The sequence below is a fragment of the Benincasa hispida genome, chromosome 1 (assembly GCF_027475165.1).
Source record: "Benincasa hispida cultivar pf3 chromosome 1, pf3_genome.v1.1, whole genome shotgun sequence".
Taxonomy (NCBI): Eukaryota; Viridiplantae; Streptophyta; class Magnoliopsida; order Cucurbitales; family Cucurbitaceae; genus Benincasa; species Benincasa hispida.
In genome coordinates this window covers 54,017,443-54,029,993 of record NC_143478.1, presented here as the reverse complement: position 1 = coordinate 54,029,993, position 12,551 = coordinate 54,017,443, and the positions used below count along the sequence as shown (strand labels likewise).

Below are 12,551 nucleotides of genomic sequence, written 5' to 3'. Positions count from 1 at the left end.
GAGAATTCAAACCTATTATTCCTTTTCGATTCCATTCTTTCGCTTCTTTTTTCCATTTTCAGATCACTTATTGTGAGATGATCGTGGGTGAGACAAAGAAGACGGGTTGTGCGTGTGGTGAAGAAGAAGAATGAAGATGGAGAAGAATCGATTGGTGAAGAAGAAGATGAAGATGTAGAACAGGCGTTTGAAAATGAAGGTTGAAGATGAAGGAGTTGCGCATTTTTTTCCCATTAGCAACGAACAATTAATCGTGGTTTGGTTGCAACGTGCGGTTGCTTTTGCGTGAGTAGTGAGGGAGTGGTTTTTCATGTGAGTTGGGTTGGGCCTTTTGTCAATTTACTTGGGTTTTGTTGCATTATTTAATTCATTTAAATTTTATTGGTTGGAATGACTTATGGATTCACAAAAAATAATCGAGTCAACTCAAACTAACATGAATTTATTATTAATATTAAAAAGTATGTTTTTTTACTTTCAAGACAATTAAAAATACATATATTTATTTTAATTACTTAATTTGATAGATTATTTATCATCCACCAATTATTTAAAACAATTTTTAAACGCTATGGAAATAAAAAATTTATAATATAATTAAATTAAAATTGATTTGCTAATCTTATTTCAATATATCTTTGAGTTTTGTGAGGTTAGCATATATATATATCTTGAAGTACAATGTTTGTACAATTTGAAGAATGACACACATTATCCCTCCTTTTCATTGTAGAAAGGAAAGGAGTATTATTGTCTCAGCCACAATTGGTAATCTGATCCTTTGTCAACAAATTTCTGCCAGTTCCCATCCAAATGATTTTCCTTCGAGGGATTCCAATCAAAATGTCCAAGCTTCATTACCAAAGTATCTCCAACCTGTGCAACATATCCTTCATTGTTTGCATGATATATCTTAACCGAGCTCCGACAATGGATCCCAGCACGTTGTCGAACCTCTATTAACTCATTGATCATTTCACGAATACCAAAATCATAGAAGTGGTCGTAGAAAATTGTAGGCTGCAAAATGAAACACAAATCAAAATTAAATTTCAGAAATCACAGAGTGAAGGCAGTGACATCTGACATGACTGAAAATAGAAATGTCAGGTTGATACCAGGTTCAAGACATGGGAGAGTAAAGGAATCGGAAGAGAATTAGGGTTGAGAAAAGAGGTAGTGGTTTATTGTAGACAAAGAAGCAGAGGAAGAGAACAAAGACGCCATTTAGAGGAAAAAAGACGCGAGTCAAGTGTCTCTGATACTATACATTAAAATACAACTGATACATAACACTCTGAATCTAAAATAACAGTATAAAGCTTCAAAAACAAGAGTCAAAATAAGCTTAGCTCAATGATAATTGATATGACCTCCTTTTCAAAAGATCGGAGGTTCGATTCTCAATCCCATTAGTTGTTGTACTAAAAAAATAAAAAGGTACAACTCACAACAACCTGATAAGAAACTCATACCATTGTAACTAAATAAATAAGGTTGTTCAGAAGAGATACTTAGCTTCCCACCTTCTTCTTGATGTATCATATAGTATTTGTATCCCTTACTCTCTTCCTGACACCCCTATGACCTATATCTCTTTTTAGTTATAATAATTCTCGCCCCCAAATTTTCTCCCTTCTTCACTTCTTCATGTTATAGTCTATAATAGGAGGCTTATCTAATTAAATGATAACCAAACTTTTGCACTATGAATATATATCTTAGGATTCAACAACTTCTTACTTACCGTTCCAGGATGAGTCAAGATATATGCATATCCTTGAGCAAGTTTATCACGCGGAAACGGCCAGTGTCCCTGTAAGGAAACAACTGACAAATTCAATTTCTGCTTCTTCAAAATTGCTAGCTTGTAAATCAACAAGACCTCAGTAAAGAAAAATTTAAATAATGGAGGCTAGCTTTAATGTTAAGGTGCTTCCAAAATGAAAATAATTAATATTACAGCAGCCAAGAAATAAATGATGGAAAATGAAATCTTTGCATTACCCAAAAAATACTCTCTTACATTTTTCATTTTTTTTTTTTTAATAACCATGAAACCATGAGTGTCCAAGAAATTTAGGCACATCTTCATTCAAGTCTGGACGGTTACCCTGACTCTACAACATGCATTGAACTTATGACTTCATATATCTTTGGTTTATGGTTGGTCCCTTTGGCAATTAAACCAAACTATAACAGTTTATTCCAATTTTGCACTTGAAGATGAAGTTGTGGGAGAAAATTTACTCAAAAATATATTATTGAAACTCTAACTTACTGGAAGATATAATACAATAGAAAACAACAGAAAAGAAAACTTGCTATATTAAGTATAAGAATATAGCTCATGAGAGAATATAAAAAGAATGGTATCTAAACCAGATAAGGTGTAAATCAACAAAAGACAACTGAAAATCCAGAACAAAATGCAAGCTTGGAGAAGCCGTTTCCATCAAACAAAGTGATTCTCTCTAAGCAGTTGTCATTATGGTTCTACTTGACACAGATGTATAAATTACCATTTCTACTGACATTTATATATGATTATCCATGAAAGTGAGCCTGTCACCTAATGCAAATGATAAACTCGCTGCTAGTTTCAAACCTGTGTCGACCCAGTGTCATGGTTTTCCAAGAAAGTGACAGCACGGGAAGGCCACCATCCCACTACTCCTGTTGGTTTTCCTTGTGGGTCTATCAACCTCCAATATTGGTTATGAAGTGCAGAATGCAATATCCCCTGAGTAGGAGCGATAACTTAGATGACAAGATTATCAAACAAAGAAAACACTTTAGTAGGATCCCTATTATAAGAAAACAACATTGAACATATATTTTATTGCGATATCAGGAGAAAATACATCAGTAATGGCCTTTTGAGATGGTCACCTTTCTCCCATAAGTAACAGTAATGCTATTGCGCTACTAGTATCCTATTAAAATTCTATATTTACCAATTAATACTTTAAGACTTGTATATGAGGACATATTTGACAAAGTATAAATTTTAAAATTTTGCAGAATCTTTTACAAATGGTTTTACTCACTGCATCATTCATCACTCCAAAATAAATAGCACAGTTCCATATCCAGAAAAAAAGATAATAATAAATCTCCACACTTTTTCTAATGTGTCACTTAGTAATCTAAAAAAAGTGGCACCTGAACATTTTTTGGGCCCACATCGTCCACCAGTTTTTTCCAATCAGGAATGAAACATAAAAACAAAGAAGAATACCTTGGTGGTAACATCGAATGCAGAGGAAGTGCCACCAGTGGCATTGATCCAATTAACTATTCGTTGCCGATGAGCATCTAAGCATATGAGTAAGTTTAGAATAATTAGCTTAGTGTGAGGCAAGAGATCACAAAAACATTAAGGGAAAGTTTTTAGCACAGGACTACATCCACTTTTTTTAAAGCTCAAGGACACGGTCGTACGACTGATAGCTCTCAGAAAGAGCTATAATTTCTAGCTTAACTCGGACTCGTTAGTAGATGTCATATGTTAATTATCCTATTTTGTAGGTGTCGAGCAATCAGGAGGTAGAACCGAGCATTTGAAGCTAAATGGGATTAATTTGAAGCAAATTGGAGTTGATTTGAGCATCCGGGCTTCAAAGAAGTGAAAATGACCAAAATGCCCCAAGACAACGTCACAACACTCATGCCATACATAGCCCCAACGCTTGCCTAACGCTTGAAGACAGAACGCTGATGTGCAGGATAGCGTTGTATCGCTGCTATCAGCATTGCGACGCTACGGATATTTTGACGCTAATCAGCCGCGCGCACGCTTCCGTCTTCAGCCCAATTGCAAGGCAGCATTGCGACGCTCCTCCTAGCATTGCAACGCTACGATCAATTTGCATAAAAGTCTCTCTTCAATTTAGGTCAAAAATATGCTGAAATTCATGGAGGCTGAGGAGAGGCCTTGTTTTCTTCTTTTTCCTTGATGTTTAGGTTAGATTTTAGTTTAATTTTGGATTGTAAGCATGGATTGGACCATATCTCATGGGTTTGTCCATGAATCGATGAGGTAATTTTCTATCTAGTTCTTGGGTTGAGAATTCTTTGTAATCTCTTGAGTTCTCTGCCCTAATTGATGTTTGTAATTTAGAATTGTGTTTTCTTTTAATCTATTTAAATTCTCAAGCATGATTATTGAGGTTGACTTTTCACGCTTCATCGTACATGCTAATGATTCTTAGTCTTGCTAGGATCTCCTAAGTAGCAATAGTAAATTAGGCATTTGATGGTTATTCCTAGAATGTGTTAATTGTTAGATTCAAAGATAAAATTGGTTAATTGAATATGGCTTTCCTAACAGTTAATCGACATAATTGAATCCTAAATCGTAATGCATTTATTTTTAGTTCTATATGGCCGCTATCGGACCTAATAGAATTTAGAAGCATATAGATTAATTAGGGTATTGGTTTTCCGACCTTAATTAATAATTAGGACACTTTCTTAGTTAGATTCATGCTAGTTTTCCGCCACTGTAGAGGCTAGTTAAATCGAATCGAGCAAGTAGTTATACATGCATAATTCAATTATATAGTCAATTGGCAGAAAACGATGATTGAAATTACTTTGGATATCTAACTTGATCTGAGAATTAGATGAACCAATTCCTGTTTACATTTATCCCTTACAATTTAATTCCTTGCATTTAATTTTTCTATCAATCAAAACCAAAACCCAGTTTTTATCGCTTTTACAGTAAAATTTAGCTTAAGAGAGAATTTAATTATGTGCCTCCCTGTAGTTCGACCCTGCACTTACCACTGTTGCTATGTTTTTGTAGTAATAGGAGTAGTTCGGTGATTTATAAATTTTCTTTTGATTCGGTTTGGAGTCGAATCAACGACATCGATTTTCGACTGAACAACAACCTATAGAACAGATCCTGTTCAAGTAAGGTCGTCATAGGACTACATCCACTTAAAATCCCCACGTCCTAGATTATACAAATAAACTAAACTTGGACGGTGTCAACTAGCATTTGTATTTAAATTTGTACTAAATAAAGGAACCAGTGAATCTCATACACGCAAGTAATGATATGAGATAGAAACGATGAATTTTTGCACACATCTACTTGGACCTATTGACAACCTCTTGATTACAGTAACCATTTAGAGAAGCTTTTTTTTTATAGGAATTTGAGGACTGTATTAACGGTCCTATAAAACAAGAGACTAAGAATAGAATTGTTCGTGAATATTAGTCCAAAAATGTAGAGCAACTTAGTACCTTGGTTATAACATAAATCCCCATGTTCATAAGCCAAACTGTCCCAGTATTCTCCGATAGCAAAAGCAGGATTAGAAGTCTCAATATACTCTTTAACATACGTACCCGAGAAACCCCTATAATACCAAATAATAATAATAATAATAATCAATATCCTGGGGCATAATAGTAACTAACTTTGGAACTATGATGAAATATTGATCCAGATTATCCCGATTTTATTACCAGCTGACTGAAAAAATTTAAAAGTTCGAAGCAGTATGAGCTTGATTCACGATCATCTTATCTTAATCACATGTGGATGTGAGTGAAGGAAACTTCATGATGGGGAGAATATAATGAACAGAGAATCTTTTCTTCAATTTAGTATTTATTTATTATTTACAAAGAGAAATTACCTCACAAAATCAAGGCGCCACCCATCAAAACCAATATCATTACGAAGCCAGTTTAGCCATTCTTTTATGTCCCTCCTCACAAAGTCCTGGGAATGATCAATATTTGGTGCTGCATGGAAGATGTCGCCTACAGCCATCACAAACAAACAAAAAGTAGCATTGATAACCAAACCAAAGCTTTTCATGGAACAGAATTGGCTGCTTTCAGAATATGAGTGAGCAACATATCTGCTCATTCTAATTTTCATGTGATAGCAAACTTATGCTGGTTGTAATTCTTCTCAACATAAGACACTAAATCAAACATAATGCAATTCTATAGAGATTCTGTATAAAGCAACCGTATTAAACTTGAAATTATCAAGAGCTAAAAACAATTACAACATAAAGAATTGATAAATTAAGGCACTTCATTTTTCATGCCAACTAAAGGAACAGCTGCTAAAGGAACAGCTGCTTTCATGTCAATGATCAAGATGACACTGACTATTTATCCACACAAAATCTCAGATAATAGAATTCAAAGTTCAATCAGTTGATAAAAGCTAAGAATTACCACTTGAAGGATTTCCTCGACCCTGAAAATTGGGATCATCACAAACAATTGCTTCAGGTCCCCAAGGAAGCTTACCACCGAAAATGTTCCAAACCCCATTGGGACTCTAAAACCAGCAAGAGCACTAAGTTATATAAAGGTGCAACTTCTCTGAGGCAGCACCAAAAGGTGTGTTAGCATCACTACAAAATTCTACCTGCTTTGATCAGTGATAGACAGCAGGCATATGATATAAGCGTCATTCAACACAGCCTTTGAAGTCATAAACGTAAACAATATATCTCTGAACTTCCAAAAGAAACTAATAACTGCAATTGAGTAAAAAAGGTCGGTCCTATCCATTGGAAAGACGCATTCAATCAAGAAATATTGATTTTTTAAGACTGTTTAGTCCCATTTGGGCATCACCATCAATAATTTTTCAATACTGTTTACTATAGAGTGGCTACCAACAGTGCAAGTTCCAGAGAACAAACCATGTACAATTCTTCTATTCTTAACATACCCAACATCAACTTTATTTTACAACATAAATGTAAGAAAGAAATTGAAATAACAAACAATTATTATGCAAGTTCAAGTATTAGATAAGTTGTGAACTGTTGTAATGCCATTGCTACACCTACGTGACACATTTATAGAAAGATGTGATCTTATTAATATAAAAGGGAGAAGGCGCTAATAGTAAAATAGGATGCTGTGAGACATGAATAAACCTGCTTGTGTGCACATCTATGATTGAGTACAACATCACCGAGGGCCTGGAGGCACATTCAAATAATATTAGTCAAAAAGAAGGGGGGAATTGAACACTAAAAACGAAGACAACAAAAAAAATATCATTCTTTTTACGTAATCACCTATGGAGTTTTCAACTCACTAAAAACTATACCATATAACTAACTTGTGGGAGTTACATGCCTTCCTAGAATTACATGTTCACAGTTGGTGGTCTAACAGAGTTCTATATCATTTGCAACTTTCTGATAACTTAGTTTTATTTCCTTAATATAGGTTAATAACATGTGTGTAAGGAATCTCCATCGACAGATTTTGGCACAGCACTCCAGAAGTTGAAGTCTGTTTCAATAAAAAAAATTGTTATTATTATTATTATTATTTATTTTTTTTAAAAAAAAAAAAAAGAAGAAGAAGAAGAAGAAGAGAGACGCATCTTCTGCTTAGTTGCCTTTTCAATGATATCTTGAAAATTAAGTAGTGTATTTTTCTAAGAGTTTCTAGTACCCATCTCTGATGAAACAGTTTTAACATATAAAATTCTACAAATGTGTACTTGCTTGAATATATTCAATTTCTGTGGAATTAAATAAATAAGCAATACTTCAGACAAGTTTCAGACCATGACATACCAGAAGATCTTGAGAATGAAATTCTTCTATACAGTACTTGAGTTCTTCCTCGGATCCATAAGATGAGTTCAAATTATATAGGTCAGATGGCATATAACCTGCAAAACATTCCCCACTATTTGTAAAGTTTAGCTCAGACATTGAGATTGAAACTATCCCATGTTAAGCAAATTGGGAAGAAGAAAAAGTTTTAGAAAGTGTATGAAAGATTTGAAGAGCTTATTGACATTTTATTTTCCTTAAGCAATATAAAAGAAAAATGACATGGAGCAAACCTTGTGGAGCAACAGATTCCGTTGGTGGTGGGAGCCACACTGCTGTTATCCCAGACTGAGATAAATCAGATGCTTTGGTAGCTAACTCCAGGTACCAACGTCTTCTCCAGCTTTCCCAGTTGAAACCTTGAAACTTCAAGAGGTATCCATTAAAAATCATCAGTCAAGGTTGGTGCAGATAGATAACAACATGAATATTATATAACTGAAAAAATAATAGGTTTTCGACGAGGAAGTCTACCTATAAATCACTGAAAGGAAAAAATTCCTATAAGATTCTAAACTTCTCATCATTTGTATTGGACGTCACATAAGGAAGATTAACAAACTTTTAGAAGGCTCTCTATGCCCTTAACACATGACAATTGCATCTATGTACAACACCATCCCCAACAACCTGGCCTTAGTTGTCTACTCAGTTAGAACTGCGCTCCTAGCACACTCAACTTTGCCCACGATTACCTCCCCACCATGCATATCGTCCACACTTACATGGTCAACTAACTTGTTTAACTCCTCTGCTAGAGCACTGATTAGCCTCTTAGCCTAAGGACAGCCCAAGACATGTTATACCCTCGAAACTTTAGTACAGCATGATATGATACCTATCCCTTACTAAATAACAAGAGATCAACTACAACAAAATCAATCAACAAGGTCATTTATATTAAAATTTGAGTAAATCTAGTGCAATGCAACTATGAAACATGACATAAACCTGATAATCTCAAAAATATTTTGAAACAACAAACCTATTATTTCCAAACTAAACTATTGAGTTTGAACATTTAAGAATTTAAATATGTAAATCAGAGTATAATGCATCTGTTTGCTGATGTCATTATTGATAACTAACCACAATTTCGTGTCCAGTTCCAGTTCCTGGTTCTGCATCAGAGTCCACAAGAATTAAATGTTAGGTTTTATTCCACTAATTATTTTTCACGATTACATTAACAGAAAAAAATTATAAAGCCGGCTGACCTAATTTTGTTTTATCAGGCGTCCTCTGCCATTGTATGGTCTTTCGTTGCAGTGCACGCTCAAGAGCCTTTCTTTTCTTTTCTATTGTTTCTTTCTCGATAACATGCTCAATTAGTGTATCCCCTACTTTTGGCTTTTCTTGAGCGATTGACCATACTTCTTCAAGTTTGGGCAAGTCCAAGGATCTAAACTTTGATGTTGAAATTTCAGTTATATCAATCTTTCTAGGAGGAAACATTGGACGGATGGTTCCAATTCTTCTAGCCATCCATTGAGGTATCTCTCTTCGAGGACCATCGCTCAAGAGTTTCCACTTCTGTGACTCATCGTCTGTCAAGAGGTCAATCCGCCCACCATTGACAATATAAGCTGCATCTTCATTATCTATACCCAAGGTTCTTTCCTTCAATAAATATGACTCAGCCATATCAGCTCGTTGTTGCCACATCTTTGTTGCAGCTTCCGAAGCCCTCAATAATCTTTGCAGTGCTTCACATCTTCTCATATAGGCATTGTCTTTTGAATGTGCTGTTTCTTTCGCAGCATGAATGGCAGACTTAATGCCTTCAAGCTCAGCCTTGAAAGCTTTGGAAGCAGCTTTCTTCTTGTCTGCTACATCTTTCTTGATTTTCTCCATCATCAATTTAATTTCCCCCTCCTGTTGAATGGTCTTTTCCCTGCTCAACTCCTGAAATTCGACCCATGCTTTCTCAGCATTTTTTGCTCGAATTTCTGATGCAGTTGCTTGTGCTCGGGCTTGCTCCAGTTCCAACTTGAGGGTATCAACATCAGTTCTTGCAAGAGATAAGTGAGATTCCAATTCATTGACAACACCTTTCAACTGAATATTTTCTGATTGGATAGAGGCAATCTCATCTAAAGGATATACCTCATCAGTAAATGTAGCCACAGCCTTCTTTGCATGAGCACTAGCTTTTTCAGCCACATCCAGTGCCTTCTCGATAGCTATTTTTGATTGTTCTACAAATGACAGCATTGAACCTTCAGTAGCATCCCTGATCTGTTTCTCAATTTCATAAGAAGTCTCAACAGCAGAAGTTTCTGCAACTGATACTCTATATTGAGCGTCTTCTAATATGTGTGAAGTGGCCTGCTGGAAGGCAATTGCGGCTAACTTTTCAACCTGCACTGCAAGATCAATGGCATCCTGCTTTGCAAGGACCAGCTTAGACTCCAAAGAAAACTTCTCACCTACTGATTCCTCAAGTTTTTTATTAAATAGTGATCTGGCAGCCTCGAGTTCTGAAACTGCCAATTCCTTATCATGCAATATAGTAGCAACATATTCTTTTTGTTTAGCCTCATAGCGAGCCAGCCTCTCAAGCAGTTGATCTCTCTCTTTCTCTACAGCTTCTTGTCTTGTTTGAGACTCCAAAAGCGCCATTTTAACTGCAAGAATTTCATCTTCTTCAGTCTCCAATACTTCACTTCTTCCAGTTGAAAAGCCATCACCATCATCTACCAAATCTGTTAAACGATCACTTGAATTGTCCTGTCACAAAACCAACAACCATAAAGTAACGTCATACTTTCTCCACTTCTGCATAAAGATGTAGTTGAATACATGAGTCAAATTCCAATCTCCATGCCAGGAAATGATCTAGTCTAGCAGCATTCCAATGTTACTAGATTAATCAAGAAAACATTTAATTAAGGACTAATATGATGATTCATAAAACTCTATTCAATCACAGCAGCTAGCATTCATATTTAAATAATGAAAACAATAAAGAATGTGGGTTCAAAAGATATCCATACCCGACTAGAAAAGGCAACAGTTTTTGGTTTAGAGTGCAAGTTTCCAATGTACGAGACTTTCCTGCATTAACATTACGAATTTCATCGTAATCGAAACGAAACAAAAGTAGAAAATGGATTGGGAAAAATCAAGGCAGAGTACCCAAAATCTCATCCCCCTTATTTTTTCCAGGGGAGAAGACATGCAGGCAGAGTAAAAGCACAAGTACCAGTTCCTGGTAGGTGAAACTGTTGTTAGAATGTGATAGCAATTTGAAGACCGCCTGCCATATGAAGAAGCCGGAATGATAATAGGGCAACGCGGAAAGATTTCAAGTGCTGTATCAAGTAATGGGAATGGACCCATTACTTCCTGCAGGGAAAACTCAAATTTACGATTGAAATCAATCAAATTCAACCAGGAGATATACATAATTCATGCCTAACTATTATTCTATGGTGCGAAATACCCAACTCGAACAAAAAAAAGAAAAAAAAAAAAAGCAAATGAAAGCGAACAATTGAATCCTAATAAATTCCAGAAATGAAATACAAACGAAGTGTGGTAAGGTAGTACAATAATGGGAGTGGGAAAGTGGGTAATGTGATCGTAATCAAGAGGGATTGGAAGGTGTAGAAGTAAAAAGGGAAGATAGAAAAAGCTTGAAGACCTGAATTGAATTGCGAAATCAAAGGGAGAGAAGGAGTTGCATTCTTGAGATGTGTTCTTCGAAAGAGGAGGAAGATGAAGAGGAAAATGGAGGTTGTAAACAAAAAGCTGAATTAATTTTGTTGGAAGCCTGCTTTCTTGTGAGTGAACCAACAAAACCGTTGACTCTTTCTCCTCTCCTTTTTAGGCTTTACTAACCATTTGGTTTTAGTTTTTTTTTATTATTATTATTTCTTAATTGGAGAAATAATGTCGTTTTTTAAACTAATTACGGAAAAAAAGGGAGGCTTTAGACCATTTCGGAAAAACATGTGTTTTTTTGTCCTTTTTCGAATTCCTATTTTTTTGTTTTCTTCATTCTTTGTTTACCGGTCTCGATTAGAATGAGTCTGCACCAAAATGAAAGAAAAGAAAAATTAATATAGCTAAAGATGTCCGCTGGGCGGGCGTCCCTGTCCCTGTCCCCACCTCTCTATTCTATTCTCCTTTTCTGTGAATTTTTTTATTTCAATTAAATATATATTTTTAATAATTTATTAAATATATTCAATACAATTTTCATTTAAATAAAATATTATCAATTTTGTTAATAAAAATAATAATACACATTCAATTTTAAAATACATAATTAAAAAGTCAAATTCTCATAATTTTTATAAATTAAAATTCAACCACAATTAGAACATTATATCTTAAATATTATAATATCTAACAAATTAAAATAATAAAATCTTAAACTTAAATAATTAAAACTTTCATAATTATCTTAACAAAGGATACAAAATATATATATATTATAAATTTATAATTTATATACAAAATTCGGGGCGGGACAGGGACACAGAGCGGGATCAGGGAATATATTCCCCATCCCTGACCCCGAATTGCAAACGGAGAAAAAAATTCTTCATTCCTTCCCCCATTCCCCGTGTATTAGAGATTCCCGCCCTGAATGCGAAACCCCGACTGCATGGATTTTTTGGACATCTTTAAATATAGCTACTTCGAATGTGACGGTCAAAAACTATACTAACCCTCCAATCAACCCTGGTTTATCTATTTTTTTTTTCTAATGTAACCTTTTTTTTCTAAAAAATATTAGTTTTGTTTTTTTTCTCCTCTAATTTTTTCAAAAACAACATTATCCATCCAATTACCGCACAATTTGAAATCATTTTGTTTCTATTTTCTATTCAATTTGTATTAAACATTGCTGAAATTGTTTACCAACAAATAATTAAGAACAATGACTTGGCTTACAAAAAAAAAAAAAGAACA

General features: G+C 34.8%; 1 protein-coding gene across 1 annotated transcript; it reads right to left on the bottom strand.

Annotated features, from left to right (window-relative positions):
- Positions 1-597: 597 nt before the first annotated feature.
- LOC120082441 (uncharacterized) lies at positions 598-11,511 on the bottom strand. Its single transcript, XM_039037612.2, has 15 exons — positions 11,275-11,511; positions 10,834-10,976; positions 10,625-10,685; positions 8,846-10,358; positions 8,718-8,749; positions 7,862-7,994; positions 7,587-7,684; positions 6,933-6,977; positions 6,217-6,322; positions 5,661-5,787; positions 5,263-5,378; positions 3,242-3,318; positions 2,609-2,743; positions 1,748-1,816; positions 598-1,020 (listed from the first exon to the last, which is right to left on the bottom strand). Exons 2-15 carry the CDS (start codon positions 10,968-10,970, stop codon positions 748-750), a joined length of 2,922 nt encoding a protein of 973 aa, XP_038893540.1. The 5' UTR covers positions 10,971-10,976; positions 11,275-11,511; the 3' UTR covers positions 598-747.
- Positions 11,512-12,551: the final 1,040 nt, after the last annotated feature.